This window comes from Pempheris klunzingeri, chromosome 2 (genome assembly GCF_042242105.1).
Source record: "Pempheris klunzingeri isolate RE-2024b chromosome 2, fPemKlu1.hap1, whole genome shotgun sequence".
Taxonomy (NCBI): Eukaryota; Metazoa; Chordata; class Actinopteri; order Acropomatiformes; family Pempheridae; genus Pempheris; species Pempheris klunzingeri.
The window spans coordinates 14,651,303-14,676,392 of NC_092013.1; the positions used below are offsets into that span (position 1 = coordinate 14,651,303).

General features: G+C 40.6%; 1 protein-coding gene across 1 annotated transcript; it reads left to right on the plus strand.

Annotated features, from left to right (window-relative positions):
- On the plus strand, positions 1–24,972 carry mmel1 (membrane metallo-endopeptidase-like 1). Its single transcript, XM_070837014.1, has 24 exons — positions 1–243; positions 6,891–7,067; positions 7,478–7,522; positions 7,836–7,895; positions 8,051–8,212; positions 8,312–8,392; positions 9,032–9,127; positions 9,652–9,770; positions 11,255–11,320; positions 11,560–11,694; positions 11,982–12,071; positions 13,829–13,965; positions 14,065–14,158; positions 14,253–14,381; positions 14,652–14,750; positions 17,840–17,923; positions 18,009–18,112; positions 18,497–18,555; positions 18,715–18,834; positions 19,029–19,162; positions 19,304–19,369; positions 19,471–19,566; positions 19,999–20,075; positions 21,992–24,972. The coding sequence occupies exons 2-24, from the start codon at positions 6,911–6,913 to the stop codon at positions 22,089–22,091; spliced, it is 2,310 nt and encodes a 769-aa protein (XP_070693115.1). The 5' UTR covers positions 1–243; positions 6,891–6,910; the 3' UTR covers positions 22,092–24,972.
- The last annotated feature ends 118 nt before the right edge of the window (positions 24,973–25,090 follow it).

The following is a 25,090-nucleotide window of genomic DNA, read 5'->3' on the forward strand; positions in this document are numbered from 1 at the left end:
TGCCTCTTCTCCCTCCCTCCATCTCTTGCTCTCACTCTCTCTCTCTTTCTCTCTCTCTCTCTCTCTCTGCTGCCTCACTCATTCCCTGAGCAGCACACTGAACTGGATAACGTTTTCTTCAACCCGCAGCACAGACTCATTTCTCTACACACCAGCTCTGAGTGGATGCTCAGCAGGGGTGTTTGAGATATTAGCCCACTGTGGGGGAACGGCTCAGGGACCTTCTACCATCCGCACACAAAGGTAAGCCTCTGGATCATTAAGACTAGATTCCTGTTTGTTGTCAGAGAAGTACCAAAGTGAGAGTGGTTAAAGTTAGCCACCTGAAACTGCAGCCTTTAGGTATCACTCAGTCCCGGGACACATTTGTAAAACCGTACACCCTGCATGAGGACATTTTGAGCAGCTTGGACATTGGACATGTGGAAAATGAATGCTGCTGTTGTTATTATAGACTTCAGCTACATTTTCAGCAGCAGCAGCAGAAAGTGTGCAGATTGTTGGCAGTCTGACCTGCGAGTTAATCCTTGTTTTGTTTGGACTGCTAATTTTAGAGAAAAATAGTACCAGTCACTGAACACAGCCACATGTAATCATAATGTGCTTAAAACAAGGGGACCTTAAAACATTTAGTGCAGATTAGTTTCACTTTCAGAGACAGGGTTTTATTTTTGACACACTGAACCACTTGCCTTTTTAGATTACACCATGTTAACACTTTGTTTTATGCATAATATGCTTACTTACTTGTCTCATGACAAAGGTGCTCGGAACATTTGCAAAAATAGGCAAACACCAAACACAAACATTAATCAACCAACACCAGCTGGGTTGATGTTCCCTGCAATGCACAAAAACATAACTAATGATTAATAATTAGAATAAGATCAAATAAATAAGATTTGAGATATCCCTTTTTTTGTAAATGAACCCTTCATGATTAGAAAATGTAAGTCTCTCTCTCAGTCATTTGAGCTGAGCTCACTGAAACATCGGTGTCACTGACCGGATCAGTAGCTGTATTGATGCTGCTCTCACTGATGACTGAGAGGCATTGTATTTTCTATGTAAATCTATCCTTCTTACCTGTGTACATACAGAATATGTGCAGAAAAGCTATGTAGCCGGCTCCCTCAGTTAGGGCAGAGTTGAGCAAAACGCTTCTAAATATGCTGCCTTCTAACTCCTGGAACAATGCACAGAGGGACTTGAAATTAGCTGATAGCTGATGGTGACCAAAGCATATTTCAAAAGATCTGGAAAATAGTACTTTTCGACAATGTGCTTGCTTTTAAATTTATTATTTTTGCTTTACTTATCTTTATTGAAGTTCATGCTTATGAATCTTATCTGGATATTGTTTACACTGTTTTGCAGCATGTGACAGTTGTCTTAGTCTGCTTATGTTATTTGTATTGATTATTTTAACAATGTTTTAATGCTACGCTCTTGGCCAGACCTCAAGCTGGGTGGAAACATCATCTGCTCCACACTGTGGTGCTCCAGCATTAACTGGAAAATGTTGTGGAAAGCTGTAACTGTAGGAGACTGCAACTTCTTGTTTTGTTGCTGGCTCTGTCTTAGTTGATGAAAATGCAAAAACGCCTTGTTACCTTGCACCCACAGCAAAGAGAGGAAGTGAGATGTTTGTTTTTTGGCCTTGGGGTTCATCTCTCAGAGGCTATCCTAATCATCAGGTTGATGGATCTCTGAAGAACTATCTGCAAGCACTTTTCAGGGCGGGAAAAATACCACTCCCACCAATATCTTTTAAAATGTATATACACTACTCACAAAAAGTTAGGGATATTCGGCTTTCAGGTGAAATTTCAGGATGAACCTAAAATGCATTCTAAACTTTCCAGGATAACTTAATGTGACCTTCTCTAAACTTTTGAATGCGCATGTCCAACTGTTCAGTGTTTCAGTACTTTTTGCACAAGTTGCTGTTCTCTAACAAGAAGCTTAACAGCAACATTCACAACAGGTTTGATCCATGAATCGACCAATACATTTCCTGGTTCAGTTAGAATTGGTATTTAAACAGTCCTCCTCATCATGCTGTTCACATTCTGACATCATGAGACCAAGACGACACCTAACAATTGATCAGCAGCACCTCAACACTGGAGGCTTCAAACAGGAAGTCCTCAGACGGAGGTGTTCACTGAGCTTAGAGGGTCACAGAGTGTCATCAGGAGGTTGTAACAGTGATACAGAGTGACTGGAAGAGTCACAGAAAGGAGAGGAGTGGACGTCCTTTGGTCACATCCCAATTTATTGAGACACTGAAAATTTTTTGTTGTGGTATACCCACCACTGTTGTTAGATTTTCTTTCAATAAATTAAGATGAATAAAATTACCATTGCATGCTTCTACTTAAATGCCCTACTTTCATGATATAATATCACTGTAGCATTCACTTTTTACATTTTCCATATATTTCACCTGAAAGTCGAATATCCCTAACTTTTTGTGAGTAGTGTATATATATATATATACACTCTTATTTATAGGTAGCAACATGCAACAGGACTGTTTTTTTTTTTTTCAGAAAGTCAAGTTAAACTCAATTCAGTTTGTTCAAGTTAATTGTAATCTATGTAACATGATCCCAAACTACTGTATAGAACTGACTCATTCATATTCCCTGTGCTGCTTCTCTGGATCGACCAGCCAGCGTCACTATAAAGCAGTTATCCTTCACAAACAGCTTTACCTTTATCCACGATTAGTCCATCTGTGGTGTCGAATCCAAAATACTTTCTCACATTACTTCTCAGATTTTGTGGGGTTTTGTGGCATGATTATCCGCTCAGCCTCAATACTTTCACTTATTTTTCTCTATTTTGCGTTACCAAGGAGAAAAACAATGGCCTCATTTACTGGAGGGGCATCAGTGCACACAATGCATTTAACCAATTTTATACCAGATTTGAATGTTACTTCAAATTTCAATTAAAAAGTGATAGCCCAAATGTCTATTTACAACTGAATTACAATGCATCAAAGTAATATAAGAATAATAGTAAAAATAATAATAAAGAAAACTTTATTGTTTTTTAAAACAATGTTGCAAGGTGCTAGACACTAGACATGAATAGTCGGGTAAAAGAACAATTTGCAATACAACAAAAAATCAAAAAAGAACGAGACATAGAGCTTCATCAGGTGAGAAGGCAGTAAAAGACGATGCTGAAGAAACAGGAATTTATTTTTTAGTGACAAAAGCTATGTTTTCTTTGTATTCTTTAGTTGTTGTTCCAGGTCTTCTTCAACTTAAAACTTTCAGCAGGGTTAGTGAATTAACAGTACAGAAATGAACATCATCATTCATTATCATGACATAAAGACTATATGTTAAGATATTATTTATTAACCCTACTGTCCAACCTCATAGTTGGTTGTTTACAAAGAGAATTAGAAATGCATGTTCCTATTCATAGTCGATTAACAGAGTGACTCCTGCCTGGATCTTGAAAGCAGTGAGAAATTAAACAGAAATACAGCACAGCTATCTGAGGATGTTTAAAGATGAAAATAACTCTTCCTACTTGACAACAAATCTTGTATTGACACAGTAGACTGCACATTATCGCTATAAAGCGAGGTCTGTCTTTAATGCAATACAACAGGATTTTGCCTCAGAGACAGTTTCTGTGCTGTCTGAGGTACTAACAAGCCCCTGCCTGCTCTTCATCACTGTAGTGCCAGATATGTGCCCATGAGTATTCATCAGGAAGGACTAATGGGGCACAGCAGTGTGAACCTCTGATTTACAGCCCGTCCCCTGTCAGGCCTAATGACAGGGCAATGGGGCTGGTTATGGAGAAACAGGTGCTGCGGAGTGAATAGATGCAAAGCAATGCTGCTGAAAGCCATGGGTGATTGTCGTTTTGTCCCCTGAACAAATGCTCATTTGCAATATTGTGTTCACACATACATAATTATTGTGCATAGAAATTAGCTCCCTAGAAGGAGGCTTATGGCTAGAAGCCTAGAGCGTGTGTGTGTGTGTGTGTGTGTGTGTGGAAGGGGGCGGGGGGGGGCAAGTGAAAGTAAGTTTAATGGTTAATGTACTGCTCCCCAGATTGTTCCCACAATAAATGTCACATTCGATACACACACTGACTACACACTCTCTATCCTAGACTATATTAACAACAGATGGAGCTCAATGATAACGTGAGAAATAATGTCCTAAATGAACTCTGAACGAAACACTGAACGAAATGTATTGAATATGGTCAGGTTATTAAAGCAGGTGAGCTGAGCCCTGGGGGCACCACCATTATTATAGTAAACTAATTAGTTCAACAACCAAGATATCATGTGGCATTAGTGCTGGGCCATATGGACAAAACTAAATATTGGTATAACTGGAAGCACTTTTTCTAATTTCAGTATAGACTATCGAATCAAGTAGTTTTGCAGCACTGCCTGATAATATTAAAAACAGGGTAATTCAACACACACAGTACTGTGCAAAGGTTTTAGGCAGGTGTGAAGAAATGCTGTAAAGTAAGAATGTTTTCAAAAATATAAGATTTAATTGTTTTTTTTCTATCAATTTACAAAATGCAAAGTGAGTGAACAGAAGAAAAATCTAAATGAAATCAATATTTGGTGTGACCACCCTTTGCCTTCAGAACAGCATCAGTTCTTCCAGGTACACTTGCACAAAGTTTTTGAAGGAACTCAGCAGGTTGTTCCAAACATCTTGGAGGAACTAACCACAGATCTTCTGTGGATGTCGGCTGCCTCAAATCCTTCTGTCTCTTCATGTGATCCCAGACAGACTCAGTGATGTTGAGATCAGGGCTCTGTGGGGGCCTCACCATCACTTCCAGGACTCCTTGTTCCTCTTCACGGTGAACATAGTTCTTAATGACGTTGGCTGTATGTTTGGGGTCATTGTGCTGCTGCAGAATAAATTTGGGGCCAATCAGACGGGTCCCTGATGGTATTGATGATGGATAAGTACCTGCCTGTATTTCTCAGCATTGAGGACACCATTAACTCTGACCAAATTCCCAACCCCATCTGCAGAAATGCAGCTCCAAACTTGTAATTAACCTCCACCAGCTTCACTGCTGCCTGCAGACACTCATTATTGTACCACTCTCCAGCCCTTCAGTGAACAAACTGCCTTCTGCTACAGCCAAATATTTCAAATTTTGACTCATCAGTCCAGAGCACCTGCTGCCATTTGTCTGTCCTATGTTTTCTTGCATAGTTCAGTCGGTCTCACTGGATGGCTGCTGGACATCTTCCCATTTCAAAGGGAAGTGAGCATAATGCGTTTTTCATCTGTGGCACTAAGTATCCTTGGCTGACCACTGCATCTATGGTCCTTAACGCTCCCCGTTTCTTTGTGCTTCTTCAAAAGAGTTTGAACAGCACATCTTGAAACCCCAGTCTGCTCTGAAATCTTTGCCTGGGAGAGACCTCGCTGATGCAGTATAACTACCTTGTGTCTTGTTGCTGTTCTCAGTCTTGCCATGGTGTATCACCTGTGACATGAAACTGTCTTCCACAGCCTCACCGTGGTTGCAGAGTTTGGTTGTTCCTCACCCAGTTTTAAGCCTCCTACAGCTGTTTCTGTTTCAGTTAATGACTGCGTTTCAACCTACATATGAAACTAATTATGATTAGCACCCGTTTGGTATAAGAGGTTAATCATACACCTGACTTTGTGCAAGTGTACCTGGAAGAACTGATGCTGTTTTGAAGGCAAAGGGTGGTCACACCAAACATTGATTTGATTTATATTTTTTTCTGGTCGCTCACCTTGTATTTTGTAAATCGATAAATATAAACAATTACATTTTATATTTTTGAAAGCATTCTTCCTTTACAGCATTTCTTCACACCTGCCTAAGACTTTTGCACAGTACTGTATATCGTCAACTTAGATAACAAAATTGTATAACAATACACAATATATAAAGACAGCCACCAAATAAACTTTACAAAATAGACAATATATGTCAGGTATTGGTATTGGCCAGGTCTTAACACACTCCCAGTGAGGTAATGTACCACATTTATGTACATCTAGCCCAAGGATTAGTCCTCATGACACAAAGATGTGTGCCTTATGTCTGTGGTTCCTGACCATTTTGGCTTGTGGCCCATTAAAATGAAGCAATATCTACAGGTGGCCCCTCATCAAAGGCTTTGATTATAGTGTGGACATGAGATGTGCGCAGTTAAAGCAAACAGTATTTTTATCTTTCACAGACTGTGTCATTTAAAGGATTCTGAGTGTGCTGAAGAGCTTTAAGTATCCAATGTTTCACATGACAAAGGAAAAACTTAGTGTAAAGTCAGAAAAACCAAACCCCATTTTGTATCGTATAAATAATATTATTTATTTCCTGTCCTTGACCCTTCATAATTATCTTTAGACTCCTGTTTTGAGGCTGCAACTCCCAAGATGAAAGCAAACGAAGTATTGAGTTCCTAAATGCACATTTCAGCATTGATAAATAAATAATTCACATGCAATGTAAGCTCACTAGCTATCAAGACCATCATGATTTTTAAAGGTGAGAATCAAATGATCCAAATTTGTGTGGATTTAATAAGCTCAAAAAAGCATAATGTAAAGGCTATGTGAGTTAAACCCTGGCTGAAACATTTCACATTACTTGAGAAAAGAACAACATGTAGAGCGACAAATTGTTTTCATGCAACGAGACCAACAGTTTCACAACTCCTGTCAGTGAAGTTGTTGTAGGTGTTCAGCAGTTGAAGCTCACTCACTGCAGGTCAGCTGGCACAGTTTACCGATGGATCACTGCACAGCCCACACACACACACAAACACACACACTGGTAGCTCTCTGCCTGGACCATCCCACACTCCAACGGTGTCTTTCCCACAGAGCCGGCAGTCAGGAGGAATATGGGCAAATCCGAAAGCCAAATGGATATCATGGAGAAATCAAGTAAACCTGGAAAGCGTCGTTGGACTGCTGCAGAAATCGGTCTGTCCGTGCTGCTGCTGTTGGTCAGCTGTGCCTTGGCGGGGCTGGTAGTCCTCTACACATCGGTTGTGAAAGGTAATGGCTCTGTCAGGCTCACTGTGGAAAGATCCAGATATTACAGACAGCAGCAGTAATGACAAGTGTCTCCCTACTCTGTTTATGTGAGGCTGCGAGCTGGCATTGATCCTAGAAATGTTTTCAGATGTGAACTTTTTAGAGATTTTTGAAGGTTAATGTTACCCACCAAAATAACCAAAATAATGGTTTTGCTCTATAGTATCATATATACATTCGACACACAGGCCTATCTTTAAGTAGAGAACTGTATTTTGTGGACACAAATACAAACCTAGATAGGACTTGATTGTATTTTCTCTTGCTTAAATGTTACCAGTCAAATAAAACAACTGCAGTTTTTATTATAATTAAGAATGAGTTTCTCCTCACTGTGTCTAATGTTGTCTGAAATCTTCCAACCAATTCAGAACAATCCAACCGGCCGAGTGTGTCAAGGAGCTCAACAAGTGAAGGTGAGTGTTAAGCTTGTAAACTGAACACAGGATACACTGTGGGATAGGTGGGCATGTGTCATAATGGAGCCTGCACCTCTGATAGTCACTGTAAGTCCCTTTACTGCCTGATCAGCAGAGCCACACAAAAGTGAAAGAACAGAGTCGCTGCTGACATAGACATTGCCTGTCACACTGACACAGACTATACCATGGATTTGGAAGTTTGGCATTAGCTCCATATTTCACACAACATCCTCCTTGTCTCAGTCGGGGTGTAATTTGTCAAATTGTCCATGTGCTTTCTCATAAATGTTGACACTGATTTTTCCAGGCCAGCTGTTTCGCTCCAGTCTCAACAGTGTGTGCACAACTGCAGACTGTGTTACTGCAGGTGAGAGGAACTTGTTTTTTCTTTGCACTCCTGCTGTTTCATTTCGCAAACAAAGTCAACCCCCATCCCTACAAAAAACACTTTATCTGACCACGTATGAATCTTCCCCATCCCGTCCCTCTGTCCCTCTTTCCCCTCTGTGTGACAACCTAAAGCCGCTCGGCTCTTGCAGAACATGGACACGTCAGTGAAGCCTTGTGATAATTTCTACCAGTACGCCTGCGGGGGTTGGCTGGAGCGACATGTCATCCCGGAGACGAGCTCCCGTCACAGCGTCTTTGACATTCTGAGGGACAAGCTGGAGATTGTCCTCAAAGGTCAGCTTAATCTTCAGTGGTCAGTGGGCTGCAGTGTTCAGAGCAGTGTGTGGGTTTCATTCAGAGATGAAATGTTTGCATTTGATTTGTTGTTTGCAGGTGTTCTTGAGATGGAGAAAGAAGAGGACAGAGATGGCATCAAGAAGGCCAAAGTCCTTTACAGCTCCTGCATGAATGATAGTAAGGCTCACTGTAAAAATGGGTATTTTATTAAACACAACAGCAGTTTGTGATCCTGGAGCTGTTGATCATATCAGATGATCTTCCACAGCCAGGGATCCTCATCAAGTTAAATCTAAGACTTTTTGATGCCTCATACCTGTTCACTGGCTAAAGTATGAAAGTATGATGCAAAATTAGGAGAGACACTGTGGCCTATACTTGATTATTATGATACCACATTTTTCAGTACTTACCAGTATATACCTAACAAGAATTTCTCATGATATTATATCATTTATATGCAGCCTGGACATGGGGCATTAAATCGATGTATGGATGGATGAACTAATCAAAAATGATTAATTGATTTAAGTACATTTAAGTTCTTGCTAAAACGGACACTTGCCCATTAAAAGACAATGAGCCTCCTAGCTAGTGTAGCCATCAGTAGTGACAGAGCTTGTTAGAGGTTGGATGATGCTGACTGAAACTCCTTCAGCACAATCTGGCATCAAAACAATCCCACTTTTAGTTCACAGATGTATTAGGTAGAAAAATGGACTTTCAGCCTCAATGGTCACATGCTGTATTTCAGAATGAGTAGAGAGAGTCTAAAGTGTCTAAAATGTTTTATTAGTTGTGGTATTGTACCTGCAGGCCTCATAGAGCAGCGTGACTCCCAGCCCCTCCTGAAGCTCATTGACATTATTGGAGACTGGCCTGTGGCGTCAGATGACTGGAACGCCACTACAGGTAGAAATCCCCCTGAGCCACTCTCTGATTAAAGTCTACAGTTTGCTCTGTGCAAACATACAAATGTGCACATGCAATGCATCCACACAAACAAGCACCCATGCTACTACTCAAATAAATGTGCTCACATAGAGCCTGTGTAGCTATATTTGACATCAGTGAATTGCTGAGTACGAGCTTTGTTGGCGGGATCAAGAGGCCGGGCGAAGCTCTTCAGCTGAGCAGTCAGGTGCGGAGTTTGGGAGCGTGATGAGTGGGCAGAGGAGCAGGTCCTCACTCAGGACTGTGAGGGATGCTTTAAATAGTCTACTCTGCTCTTCCCCGAGCTCCTGGCTCCTGCCACTTTAATTAAATGTAATCATGTAACCACACATAGCTGCAACCGCACGCACAGATTGACACAGTCAGAGCCCAGTTAAATGAACAGTGGACCAGTGAATTTTGCAGCCATCTACACTGAATAGTCCTTTATAGCTGGACAACTGTGTTTGAATTAAAAGCCATTTTTGTCCCTCTTATTGCAGAAGAAGCGTGGAGCCTCGAGGACACACTGGCAACGCTTACAGCTCGTTTCCACAAGAAGGTTCTGCTGGACATGTATGTGTGGACCGATGACCGGGACTCCCGGCGCCATATCATCTATGTAAGATCAGTGCCTAGTACAAATAACAGACTACATCCATAATGTCATTATACAGTCATTATGGATAAGGCTGGTGTTATTCTACATTCTTATTATAAATCCTGACCAAATATAACAATGTGTTTGTCACCTCTTGATACTTAATACTTGCCAACCCTGTCTGTGGAACTCTGCCCCATTAGTTTCTATTGGAGATTTAATCTTTCAAAAAAAACAAAAATACATAGTTTCATTTTTATAAAAGGCTACTGGTAGTGGTGGTTTTCTAGTATTTAGTAAACATCCCTCAACATGAGTAAGACGTGTACTTGTTGGGGACTATTTTCAGCTGTGGATTAACATAGATTTGATGTGCTTTGATTGACTCCTCTATGTGTGTGTGTGTGTGTGTGTGTGTGTGTGTGTGTGTGTGTGTGTGTGTGAGAGGGTTGGAGTCGCGTGGTGACGTAGTCACGGAGGTGATTACGTCACGTCCGACTCTTAAGATGGCGGATGAGCCGCGAGAGTTTGAAGAGAGGGGTCTAGTGCACCACAAGGCTGTAATTAGTAGTCTGAACACTAGCGCGTGTGTACAGTAACTGCGATTACAGGCCTGAAACACTGGGGTACAGGACAGACTGTGCCTGTGGGCTATATGTATGTAGTGTAAGAGGGTTGTTAGTACAAGAAATAAAGGGGAGAGTACAGAAGCGATGGTTTTAATCGTTGTGGTGTTCACGATAACCAGCTGTTTTATCACTCGGTTGATAACTCTAGTTCACAGCGGCACTGGTCCTTTAATCGATAAAACAGCGTTACAGGCTCTCCACGTGTTGGTTACTAACTAATTCCTTGCAGGGTTATGCAAGACAAGAAAAGTACAGCTAACAGAAAAACACGCTTGGCATGAATATCATTAACTGTAACAAACAGAAACTTAAGGAAATAAAAACAAACAGCACAAATCTTTGAAAACAAAACAGGACACGGCGGTCCGGCAACTCTTAGTTTATAGCTTCAGTTTTAGCAGCAAGAATACAGTAAACCACACCATCAATATTAACTATCTCTGCCCAGACGTAAACCTCTTACTTGAGATCGCTCTGTGTGCGATCAGTGTGTAGTCCTGGCGCGCCTTGGTCCGGCGTGGGATGGCGGCGAGGAGTCCGTGAAACGTGTCTCTGGCGTGTTCCGGGCGCACTGGAGCAGTGAGAGCCGACTTATTGAAAAAGAAGAACGTGGCGTAAAGTTCTTTGTAGTTCTGGAGAGGACGTCGTTCTGTCTCTCCCTTCTGCAGGCAAGAGTACTATGGGAAAAACCACCGGTAATTTAAATTAGTTAATTTTTGTTTGGAGGTTTTTCATTGGATTCACTGATAATACAAAAATGTAGAGTATCTCCAGCCATATCTGTACTTATACTGTTAAAAGCACCAAAATCTGAATACTGTAAAGAGATTATGGAAATACAGAGATGCTCAGTAACTATTGTTGTATTCTGGTCAGATTGACCAGCCGGGACTTGGAATGCCTTCAAGAGATTATTACTTCAACGATGGAAACTACAAAAAGGTTCAGTTCACCAAAATCACACACTTAATAATATCTTTTCTGACTTAAATCTCATGGTATCTGATCATGCACATCATTTAGTTTGTGTCTGTCAAAGCGATGTATCCCTCTGCATCATCTGCCTCCAACACAGAACAATGGAGGTGAATGGGTTGGATAACTCCATTCACTTCCATTGTTCTGACACAACTTTACTTTTGTTGTGGAAAGAAGATTTAAAGTTTGTGATGGTACCACAGGTTCGAGAGGCCTACCTCCATTTCATGGTTTCTATTGCAAAGATCACCCGAGAGGACAGGAACTTGACTCAGGATGACGACCGTGTGTGGGAGGAAATGATGCAAGTGCTGGAGCTGGAGACGGACATCGCCAACGTGAGTGCCAGCCACAACAGGAAATGGAATTGTGGAAGGAGGGCTAAGGAAGATTAATAATGACAAGATGAAAAATGAGTAGCTCCTCTCTGCCTCCAGTAAATGAGAGAACCAGGCTACGTCTAGTGTGGACATAGGAGATCAGCCAAGCTTTTAACCTGTTTTTTAGGTTTGTGCCTGTCAACAGCATGACAAATGAGACTTCGCTGATGAAAGGAGAGCACAATGTGAATATGTAACCAAGCATCAGTTTATAGAAACCTTTTTTTCTTCCTGTTGCTGGACAGGCCACATCACCAGCAGAGGAGCGCCAAGATGTCACTGTTCTCTACAATAAGATGACACTTGGAGAGCTACAGAGCACATTCAGCTTTAATGTGAGTGTTTAAAGTGCAACAGGTCACTCATTCAAATAACTTATTATAACCATTGACATGATTTTTACACAGAAGGAACCCCATAGTGGAGAAACGAAATGAGTGAATGAGGATGTTTCCACTTCCACTGGCCTGCATGTCTCCATTAAAGGAATAGTTCAACATTTTTGAGAATACGCTTATTCAGTTTCTTGCATGAAGTTAGATGAGAAGATAGAAATATGTTTTATATTATATATATATATAAATATAGAAAGAAGAAACTAACTGGTTAGGATAGCACAACAACTGAAATTGGGGAAACTGTTCTCTTGGCTCTGCCCAAAGGTAGCCAAATGTACCTATCAGCACCTCTAATGGACATTAATCAACATGTTATGTACTGTACTGTACATGTACTGACGTGAGAGTGGTGTTGATCTTCGTTTCTGACTCCCACAACTTCAATAACTTCCATGAGGCTGTGTCACAGAAACCTTGAATGTAGTTCCAGCTAACAGCAAACTAGGTATGTTCGACTGCTTAATATTACATTTTAGTTAACACTGACTTAGCTCAAGTGAATTTATAACTGGATGAAGGTGTGAACACATTTCTTATAGGCTGTGTAAATGGCCTTGCTTTACTCCAATGGACTCTACAGAGGAGTCGCCACAGTGTGAAGTGTTTTCTCTGCCTCAGCTTTGTCTGTTGTTTTAGTACATAATGACACCTTGTGTATTCGGCTACTGTTTACCTCTTACAGATGGTAACCTAAGGTGCACCTTAGAGGGCTTACTGTACCTGGAAGCTCATTGTGTAATAGTGTATTAGGATTAGGCACTAGACCAGGAAGGACCCAAAAGCATGACACTGGACACTCTCAGACAGATGAACACTTTACTGAGGACTGGCAGGCAAACAATACTTACAGACTTAGATAATGACAAAATACGTAGCAATATACAATGAACTTCAAGGGCTTGACAAGATAGTTGGCAACTTGAGCGCATGACAGGACAAGACGATCTGGCACGGGACACAGGGAGACGCAGACAATATATACACGAGGTAATGGGGAACAGGTGGAAACAATCAGGGCAGGGTGGACAAGCACAAATGCAGGAAAGACACAAGGGCAGGAAGTCAGCAGCCTGAAATGAGAGGAGAGTTTAGATTTCAAAATAAAACAGGAAGTGAGACGAGACTAAACACAAGTGAACACAGACAACTTAACAAACACGACGAGACATAACATAGTGTTGCTGAAACAAACACTAAATTGTTTCTGTTTGAATATATTTATAAAAAACAACATATCAGATTTTGTGACCATTGTTTATTCTTGGTGTTTTCGCATTTCCCCGCCCTTTATCGCACCAGAGATAGAAATGTTAAAATATTAGAAAATAAGAAAAAAACATAATTATATACACAATGGTTATATTTTTAGGAAGCTGACAAGATACAAAACAGACACCCCCCAAAAATGCACATAAAAAAGACAGTGGTTGTTTGACTCTTTAGGAGCCAATGTTTAGCTTTACCTTAAAGGTAAGAGGACTTGGCTTCTCTTTAATTTGATTTAAAAGTGAGGTCCATTGCACAAATATACAGAAAGGGATCCTCACCCATTGTATTCTACACCGACTACGGTGTTATTACTATGAACTTCAATCTTGAAACTTCCATGTAAAATCATGTTAAACCATATGGTATTTTAACCATATTCAGCAAAACTTAACATGTTAAAATATCTGCCTCCTTTTGTTTTCCAGGGTTTTAACTGGACCCAGTTTATTCAGGGTGTGCTGTCCAGTGTGTCCATTCAGGTGCAGTTAGAGGAGGAAGTGGTGGTGTACAGCTCTCCCTACCTTGAGAAGATGAATGACGTTCTCTCCAGACACAGTGTCAGGTCAGTCCAAGAGTGCACAAACAGGACTCCATCATAATCAAATTATTACAGAATAGCTACTATTCAGCAAAACATTTCAACAAATATTCATGTTTGCAGAACTATGCAGAACTACCTCACCTGGCAGCTCATCATCGACAGGGTTAATAGCCTGAGCCGTCGTTTCAAGGATGCCAGAGCCCGTTACAGGAAGGTATGATGTGCATGACATAACACAACAGCACATAATAACATGAGCTTGTTCATAAACTAAAACAGTGTTTATCTTTGTCTGCATGTATGGTCAGACTCTCTATGGGACTACTGTGGAGGACGCTTGGTGGCGAGAATGTGTCCGTTATGTCCAGAGCAGCATGGAGAACGCAGTTGGAGCTCTGTATGTGCGTGAGACCTTCGCTGGAGAAAGCAAACAAATGGTAAACTGTTTTGTTCCATAAACCCCCCTGAACAGTGACATGAACACCCTTAGAGCGTGGAAATCAGTTTCTACAACAATAATAGCTTACGTCAAACGATGAATGCAAGCTTATCGCATGCTGCATCGTGACCAGAAATTCATGGATCATGTTCATTATGTGTGTAAAAATGATAATTTTCCTTCCATATTAATTATGAACACTTTTGTGACAGTTGGACATGAGGAAAATGTAGCATGTGTTATTGGGTCTCCATTACACTGTTCACAGGTCAGTGACCTCATCAGTAAAATCCAGAAAGCGTATGTGGAAACACTGGAGGAGTTAAGCTGGATGGACTCTCCCTCGAAGGATAAGGCAAGAGAGAAGGTAAAGATTCAAGAGTCAAGATGCTTATTATTACTGTGGTTGAACAGTCATCACACTTTTAAATTCTTTGGCTGGAAGATCCGTTACAGGACAGATATGTATAAGAAACGAAAAATACAAACATACATTTAAAAAATCCCCTTCTCACCGCCCCCCTTGGGGATGGTGGTGTGTTTTCCTCAAGCTTGGGACCTCAAATGCCACGTTTTCACCGTCTCGACTTACACCTACTCGACTCAACTCGGTATGCTTTAGGTAGTGTTTCCACCGGCCCTAGTACCAGGTACCAGGTACTATTTTAGTACCTCCTCGGCCGGGGTTCCAAGCAAGCTGAGTCGAGCTGTGAAGGCGACGTCAACATACTGCAGGCCACGGATTGGCCAGGGAATCGCGTCACTGGATGAGTCATGAGAGCGACTCGTTCACAAGAATCAAACCCGCCATTTTTAAAACACTTGCAACAACGTTTTTATCACTCAACGAGTAAACGTAAATGTAAACACCATCGCCTCCATTTCCTCCATGTTTTCTGTTGTGTGGTGTGGTGCGGTGTGGTGTATTGTGTCGCATACAAATGACGCCACCGGAGTTTCGCCCCGCCTTGCTATGACGACCCCGCCCACGTTTGAGGTGGTACCTGGTGTAATGGAAACACAACCGTACCGTACCGTACCGTACCGTACCGAATCGTGTCAAGTCGAGTCGGTGGAAACACGGCTTAACAGAGGCCTGGGAGTTTGAGGGTTCTGCGCAGTATCTTAGATGTTCCTGTGACTGCGCTCTTCTGGGCAGAGACCAAAGATGTTGGAGCCACTCTCCCAGTTTGTGGGTCACAGCCCTCAGTCCTCCAATCACCACTGCTGACTTTACTCCCCACATCTTTTCAGACTCCTCCTTCAGCCCTTGGTACTTTTCGAGCTTCTCATGTTCCTTATTCCTGATGTTGCTGTCGCTTGGGTTTGCCACATCTATCACCACTGCCTTCTTTGTGTTATTTGTCAATCAACACAATGTCTGTCATCTTCCCTCTCTTCGATACCATCCGACCACACTTATTTAGCCTGAGTGACATTCCGATGTCGTTGCTGTAGATCCTGGTGATGTGGATCAGTGAGTCAATGTCTCTCTTGTTCATTCCTGGAATACAGCTTGATGCCATCCATGTAGAGTGGGTGACTGATGGCTACTCAGCTTTGGACTGGTATCTGTAGCCACTCTTGCCTGATCTGGCTGAGGGGGTTCAAGCCTAGAACAGCAACGGGGATAGTACATCACCCTGGTATATGCTGCATTTGATGGTAACTTGTGCTATTGGCTTGGAGTTGGCCTCCAGAGTTGTTTCCCACAGCCGCATTGAGTTCTTAATGAAGGCTCCAGAAAATCACAGTCTGATTTTTAAAGAATTTATTTGCAAATTATGGTGGAAAATAAGTATGTGGTCAATAACAAAAGTTCATCTCAATACTTTGTTATATACCCTTTGTTGGCAATGACAGAGGTCAAACTATTTCTGTAAGTCTTCACAAGGTTTTCACACACTGTTGCTGGTATTTTGGCCCATTCCTCCATGCAGATCTCCTCTAGAGCAGTGATGTTTGGGGGCTGTCGCTGGGCAACACGGACTTTCAACTCCCTCCAAAGATTTTCTATGGGGTTGAGATCTGGAGACTGGCTAGGCCACTCCAGGACCTTGAAATGCTTCTTACGAAGCCACTCCTTCGTTGTCCGGGCAGTGTGTTTGGGATCATTGTCATGCTGAAAGACCCAGCCACATTTCATCTTCAATGCCCTTGCTGATGGAAGGAGGTTTTCACTCAAAATGTCACGATACATGGCCCCATTCATTCGTTCCTTTACACGGATCAGTCGTCCTGGTCCCTTTGCAGAAAAACAGCCCCAAAGCATGATGTTTCCACCCCCATGCTTCACAGTAGGTATGGTGTTCTTTGGATGCAACTCAGCATTCTTTCTCCTCCAAACACGACAAGTTGAGTTTTTACCAAAAAATTCTATTTTGGTTTCATCTGACCATATGACATTCTCCCAATCCTCTTCTGGATCATCCAAATGCTCTCTAGCAAACTTCAGACGGGCCTGGACATGTACTGGCTTAAGCAGGGGGACATGTCTGGAACTGCAGGATTTGAGTCCCTGGCGGCGTAGTGTGTTACTGATGGTAGCCTTTGTTACTTTGGTCCCAGCTCTCTGCAGGTCATTCACTAGGTCCCCCCAGATCGAGGGAGATTATCAGTGGTCTTGTATGTCTTCCATTTTCTAATAATTGCTCCCACAGTTGATTTCTTCACACCAAGCTGTTTACCTATTGCAGATTCAGTCTTCCCAGCCTGGTGCAGGTCTACAATTTTGTTTCTGGTGTCCTTTGACAGCTCTTTGGTCTTGGCCATAGTGGAGTTTGGAGTGTGACTGTTTGAGGTTGTGGACAGGTGTCTTTTATACTGATAACGAGTTCAAACAGGTGCCATTAATACAGGTTAACGAGTGGAGGACAGAGGAGCCTCTTAAAGAAGAAGTGACAGGTCTGTGAGAGCCAGAAATATTGCTTGTTTGTAGGTGACCAAATACTTATTTTACCAAGGAATTTACCAATTAATTCATTAAAAATCCTACAATGTGATTTCCTGGATTCTTTCCCCCCATTCTGTCTCTCATAGTTGAAGTGTACCTATGATGAAAATTACAGGCCTCTCTCATCTTTTTAATTGGGAGAACTTGCACAACTGGTGGCTGACTAAATACTTTTTTGCCCCACTGTATATATATACGCTGTTGCCCATAAAGTTGGAATTAAATGTTCTTTACCTCTTCTCATGAAATGATTGTGACAATGTGATTTATTCTGTATATCTTCTCAACTTTATAGATCAAACTCTTCCAAACATATCACAGTGAAACTTAAACCACAATTAACCTTTGCAAACTGTTCAATACCCCCAATTTTGTTAAAGCCTGAATACACATATGGCACAGATTGGTCAGATATTGTAAGTTAGGTAAAAACTCAGAGAATAAGTGTGTGTCCTCTCTAGATATCAGGAATTGTCATGCTGATTGTTCTGTGTCTTACGTAGGCCATGGCGATCAAGGAGCATATTGGCTATCCAGATCATATTCTACAGGAAAGCAACAAGAAGCTTGACCAGGAGTACGCTCATGTGAGTAAGGACTGAGTCTATTTCTGCAAAGAACTGACTGATGCACTGGTCACTGATCTCAGATATGTCCTATTTCTCTTTCCAGCTTAATTTTAGTGTCGAACACTACTTCGAGAACATCCTCGAGAACCTCAAGTCCGAAGCGCACAAGAGTCTAAAAAAGCTCAGAGAGCCAGTGGACCCGGACATGTAAGCTGTGGACATATCTCACAGTATAATCTGTTCCTATTAGTAAAACACAAGGTCCTGTGTTCAGACAGTCACTGTATTTTCTCAGTGCTCTCACTTTAAAGGCTTGACACAGAACAGCATCAACAAAAACCCTGTTTTTAAATGAGGTTGATTTCTCAAATATAACAAAATTGTAAACAGGGTTGTGCTCAGCCAAAGCGTGACAAAAGAGATTTTCTCAAATTGACACGGTGCATTGAGCGTCATTGCAAATTTACAATAACGAGAAAGATGCTCTGTGTCTTCTTCTAGTAATCTTCAAACAGCATAGAAACATGTCCTGCTCTTCATCTGAAAATGCAGTTCAGTGCAAATATAAACCCTTTTTCAATCACTCCTCAGGTGGATCATCGGCGCAGCTGTGGTGAATGCATTCTACTCACCTAACAGAAACCAGATAGGTAAGAGCTTCACAAGAATCAACAAGGCCACAGGGAGCCTCTATGACAAATGCAAGATGTCTTTTAAGGTGACACAGTCATTCCTCCTCCTCTTTGTAATCCTGTTTAGCGTTGCCAGTATTTGTTATGTTTACGCTGCTGTTGTTTTTGTCTGTTCAGTGTTTCCAGCAGGAATCCTGCAGCCGCCTTTCTTCAGTAAACATCAGCACCAGGCCCTCAACTTTGGTGGAATAGGAATGGTTATTGGACATGAGATCACACATGGATTTGATGACAATGGTGAGACACAAGTGATTCATCGCGGATATTTTGGGCAGTTTGAACTGAAAAGAGCAGCTCATCATTTTATAATGACAATGTATTTTAAGTTTACTGTTACGAACGATTAACCATGACAGATTACTGCTCTTTACATATGCATGCATCATGTTTGACAAACAGTACTTTACTTAATGTACTATGTTTCCCCGCAGGGCGTAATTTTGACAAGGATGGTAATATGCTAAACTGGTGGAGTAATTACTCTGCTGAGCATTTTAAAGAGCAGTCACAGTGCATGGTGCAACAATATGGCAACTTCAACTGGAAGCTAGCAGGTGGACAAAACGTAAGCACCCAGTGGCATGTATGAAATTAGATATTTTGTCTTGGCTCTAATCCCTGACAATGTAAACCACATATTAAGTGACTACCAGAATGAGTGTTTTCATGTTGGTGTGTGTTCATGGCTTTGTCTGCGTGACTGCAGGTCAGTGGGATCAGCACTTTGGGGGAGAACATTGCAGACAATGGAGGGGTTCGTCAAGCATATAAGGTTCGAAACCACATGTTACTATTTCAGAAGCAATGATAGCAATGAGCAACTTTTGGTGCATCTGAAATCTGTTTTTTAAGTGTGTGTTTGTGTGTTTACAGGCTTATCTAAAGTGGGTGGAAATGGAGGGTGAAGAGCCTCATCTACCTGGTCTAGACATGGATCACAAGCAACTCTTCTTTCTTAACTTTGCCCAAGTAAGTAAGAATAATGAGGGAACATGTTATTTCTGAATGTATTATATGAACAGTCAGACGGCAAACGATAGTGTCAAAGCTCAGGAGGTGCATCGTTCAGTGGGTGTTTGGTGCTGAGAAGTAAACACTGGGACAAAGGGAGAGGCTCAGGGGGTGACATGCTGAAGCAATCCCAGAACAAGTCAGTGTTCAGCCACACAGAGGGAACAGGAAGACCTGCCAAAGTAAAGAGCATCTTGGTGCCAGGGAATGTAAAGCATCATTATTATTATTAGATGCAAATTGCTGTAAATATACAGTCCAAAGAGAAGTTGTATTCTTGGTGAAATGATAATTTTGTAGTGGGTAACATTTATTTATCAGTCTGCAGAGACGCCTTTCACGCCTGTTAACTGCTTTTAAAACTGCGCTACTCTCTACTCATTTTTCTAGGTGTGGTGTGGTGCTTATCGGCCCGAGTATGCCAGCCAGTCCATTAAGACTGACTCACACAGTCCCCTAGAATACAGGTAAGGAGCTTTAGTATGCTCAGATACATACATCAGAACCAATATGAACACTTTAATACTTAGAGTGATTGATTTATTCAGTGATTAAACTACTACTCTATTGATGAATACATCAATTTGTAAATAATATATATATTATATATTTCTGCTTGTGCATTTTTCATTGAAATATGCTGTGAAAATGATTAAATCTCCACATCAAATAAAAATTAAGTAGAATAGAATATTCCACATCCATTAATAAAAACAGACACTTTGCAAAATTGTGCTTGGATTGCTGCTAAATTGATTCACTGAAGAGTGAGAATCTGTGGAAAAGAAACATGCCCAGCTTTAAGGAGGTGTTTCAATTTCAAAATAAGGTCTGTAATGATAGGTGTGTTACAGTTTTTTGAGTTCTTAACACATTTAAGACTTTGTTAATATTTGATATAACTTAAAGGGTTAATAATTAATATTTTGATACTAATGACAGATTACAGTGACAAGAGTCGCTCTTGTTGATGAACCCACACATAATGTTGCTGTTTTAAGCAAAAAAGCTTAAGTGGTTGCAAAGGATCAGTAAATTTTTGGAATTTTTCCAAGGGAAGTCAAGCTTGGGAATATTGAAGATTTTGCACAGTTTTAATATAAAAATGCTACTTTTTAATAGTGAACTTATTAAGCTCATTAAAAAGGTGTTATGACATGTTTAGGTTAAAAGCATGAAGTGGAGTGATAGTGCACACACCACGTAGGTGCAAGGCTATCAGAAAACAGCGTCAGTGAAAGTAGGGGTGACACCTGCACCCCTGCTGCATGCAACAAACGTGAAACAATGACAGAGTTTCAATCCCACTTTGGTTAAGGCATGCCCATTTAACTGAATTATGAGCATGCACTGCATTCAGCTGGGCACTCTTCCATCACATGTACAGATCATTTGTCAGCATCCCATTAAATAGGGATTCTGTAAAATAACAACCATCTGCATGCGCTGTGCATTCTCCAGCCCACACTGCTGCCAACACCACTGCACTGTCTGAGCCAAAGGACTGCATGATATCTAGGTTTTGATTATACGACTGGAGTGAATTTATTTATTTATTTTTTTATGACATTTCAGTTAACCGGCAGATAGTAGCCAAAAGCAAAGCACGTTTATAACTTGTTAATGTTAACATCTTCTGATAGTTGTAGCTTGATTGAGCATGCTAATTGAAGGGTTAATCTTTTATTGATTATTTATTATCAAACATTTCTTTAGTTAGTAAATTAGTTATTCTCTTTAAAGCTTTTTAACATTTACCATTAGTTGACTTGCTTGCTCACTAACTCACATCATAGCACTTCACATTGTATAGATTTGATAATTTAATGGGTTTTTGTCCTTAAAGAACAATTTGCTCATGAGCAAAGGGCTTCGTCTTCAGAGGGTTAATCTAACTGCCATTTGTCTGTACATGGCATTGCATCAGTGCTTTTTACAGGGAGTATTTTTTCAGTTCAACTCAACTAAATTGTTTTCTTTTTATTTCTATTAGAATGGTTTGTATGTGTATTTATGATATGGTCTCCATATCTGCATATGACACGGTGAACACATCCTGAGCAATTAACCCCTATATTTTCATGTCCTGTAAATTCCCATAAATTCCTGTTAATTCCCATGGAAAGTTCCTGCCTTGAATATTCCCCCGATTTTTGCAGCGTTATTCGATACACTGTGAATTTAAGCCTGATACTCCCACTGGAAAAAAAGTTTTAAAAAGAAGTTTGTTCATCCATAGCACTGCTCATTCAATATTGGAACCAGTGCGGCTCCATTTGCTGATGAAAATGTGAGGACTTGGAAGCTGGACACACACTTAGCAGTTCATTGCATACTTAACTTTTATCACCCTGATTATGTTTTATTTTTCTTTTGTCTTTAGGGTGCTTGGATCTCTCCAGAATTTCGAAGCGTTCTCAGAGGCTTTCCAGTGCCAAAAAGGCAGTTCAATGAACCCTGAGCTGAAGTGTCGTGTCTGGTAGAGATATTTATTTCTTGACAAGGGCAACTCAAATCAAAAGAACAAGTTGTACCTCATGAACCCACAGAGACATCCTGCTTATTCCAATTTATTTGGGGCAGAGGGATGACACAGATATTTACATATACTGTAGATGTATTTTAAACGGATGGCACCCTGGACTGCGCCCTAGTTTCAGCACATATACTATAAAAAAGAAACTTTCTTGAGTATCTTCTCAAGTTTGAAGTGTTGTTTTTGGACGAGTAGGTCACTTGTTCTGTTTTTTTGCTGTGACCCACGGCAGATGGCGAGTGGGTACGTGAATGAAAAGACTACATAGAAAACTAAGACCATGTGAAAAGGTTAAAGCTTATATGGCTGGCTTTAAATGCTTCGCCAGCCTTTCTCGAATTAATCCTTAAAGAAATCTCTTATGCAGATCTTTGTGATTTATCCATAAACATTCGGCACTGACTCGCCTTGGTGTCTTTCCTCTGATGTATTGTTTCAAAGACATCGTGCCACTTAAGACGAAACAATATGAACAAATCAAACTCTAAATGAAGAGTACGAGATAACTGAAAGCTTGGGGCTTTGCTGAAGGAAAGCTACAATAGCATTAGTCACACTCTGAGAGTTTTGTCATTCACTGGTACATGAAACAAATTATCTAAAGACTTTAAGACTGTTAAATCTTTTGCAGCTTTAACCTTAAATTAGCATTCTGAGAGAGCTGTGGCTTTCAACATTTTTACACTTAAAGAGTGAATAAATATTTAAAATTTACAAAGCTATTAAGTACTTTTGGAGGATTGTTTTACTATGTTTTATTTAGAAGTTTAATTATCACATTCTGCAAATGATTGTTGCTTAATACTCACTGCAGAGATGTGTGTGTGCGTCACGACAGTTTGTTGTAAGAAACCATATTCCAGATGTTTTGAAAAGTATTGGCGAATGCCACTTTTTAGCTTGTCAGAAAACACCTGTTGGAGAGGAGTGATGTGATAATGATGAAGAATCCAAGTAGATCACTTTACTGCATTATTGGTCACTGCCAATCTTAGATATAGGCTTGGATTTACAGTCGGTAGTGAATCTCAGCTGTGTTGTGGGTTTGAAGCTCGCTCCCTCTCACACATTCGGCCTTTTACATGATATTTTAGAAGCTCCCCAGTGTTCATACTGGGCTGATATACATAGCTACTCCTAACATGTGCCATTTCTTAGATAGCACTTACCAACATTTATTCAAAGCTGTAATTATAACTGCTTGTATCATATCTGTAACTCAGAATGATGATCGATCTAGAATTGTTCTTCCCTTGACCACACAGTCTCCTGAAAATTGACAAGAACTCATACTGATTACAAGACTTTTTGCCTCTAGGCATAACCAATTACATGCCAAGAGGAAGGGGGAAGAAACACTCACACATGGACAAGCAGCAGATGAGGTGGTTTGTCCTCTGATGTCGCATTGATCAACGCTGTGTAAGATGAAAGGATGAAGTGCAGTGTGCTGAAGTGTGGTGACCGCTGTAGCCAAACCACGAGCCCGCAGGCAGACGCCCTGAAGAATGGGGCTTGTCATCAATGAGATGGCCGAGGCCAGGACTGTTATTTTCTACCTTTATTAACAAGTAATGACAGGAGAATCAAAGCAGAGCAGAACTCATAGGAGACAATGGAAGAACCAGCTGCAGGAAGGCACCGCTTTTGCGCTGAAGGGAGCTTTCAAACACAGCAGAGAAAACAATAAACACACACAGGCTGGTTTTGAATGTTGCCGAATTGAATGTGCATATTGAAGCTTTACACTCTCAGTCTCTCTTAGTCTTCACATATTGGTAAATACTGTTGTGCTTAGCAGGGGGGAGAGGACACATTAATGAAAGCCTGTTTTATTCAGAATGTAAGTGTTAATAGCATGCTGCTATTGTAAAGCAAAAGTACAAGATTTTGGGAAATACACTTATTCACTTTCTGTCAGAGAGTTAGATAAGATAATTAATACTGCTCTCATTTCTGTCTGTTAAATATAAGCTGCAGCCAGAAGATGGTTACTTAAATTCAGCATTAAAAAAGTAACAAAACTCTACAAAAACCAAAGTGTAAAAAGAACATTTGTCCTTTTTCTGGGGAGGTTTAGATGCTGGATAAATTCTTGGCTAGGATCAGTAACTCATCGTTTTCACCATTAAGCTTTTGTACAAAATAAACAGGTCGATTTTGTTACCTTTGGAAAGAGCCGTGCTAGCCCTGCTTCCAGTTTCTGTGGTATCAATGGTTTCAATCTTCTCATCTCACTCTCCCCCAGAAAGCAAAGCATATTTCCCCAAATATCAAACCATTCCTTTAAACAACAAGGCACATTTATCATGTGTGGTTCAAAGAAATGCTGGAGGATAAATTACAAGCTACGGTGAAACATCGGGCTGCCGTTTAAAGGGCAACAGCTTAGTTTCTTGTACATTTTGTCTGGTTTTCCTCAAAGAGAGTAAAACAGTTCAAAAATTGTTAACTGAACATAAAGGGTACATAATATACAATGTGTTATTGTAGATACTCGATGTTCTATACTGCAGTATTTACATATAAAGGATTCAAATCAGGTAAGAAAGAAAAAAGTGTACATTTCTTACCTTAGTTCTAGCTTCACATTTACCTTCATGGTGCACTTGTGTCGTTTTGATATTACGAGGCCAAGTACAAATACATTTTTGTTATGTATGAACATGTTTTATCTGTATAACCATCAGAAGAGTTTATTTATCTACATGAATATTTATGAGACAACATTGTTGCTTTGCAAAAATTCAGATGTTTAAGATGTTTTATGAATGTTCCTGCTGCTATGTAATTATCTAGTTTGCCATTAAAGTGACTGTCTTAACTGGTACCAGCTGAAGTCTTGCTTTCACATGTGTGATTTTATTATTTACATAAAAACGTGACAAATGTATGAAGGATTCATTCTCATCCATACAGAGCCTAAAACATGAACATCACTTTGTA

What these genes read in the sequence shown, in the direction of transcription:
- mmel1 (XM_070837014.1), top strand. Translation starts at nt 6,911, where the DNA reads ATGGGCAAATCCGAAAGCCAAATGGATATCATGGAGAAATCAAGTAAA. An exon ending in CTGGAGAAAGCAAACAAATG is followed by an intron (nt 14,382 to 14,651) that starts GTAAACTGTTTT and finishes CACTGTTCACAG; the next exon opens with GTCAGTGACCTCATCAGTAA. An exon ending in TCTTTCTTAACTTTGCCCAA is followed by an intron (nt 19,567 to 19,998) that starts GTAAGTAAGAAT and finishes TCATTTTTCTAG; the next exon opens with GTGTGGTGTGGTGCTTATCG.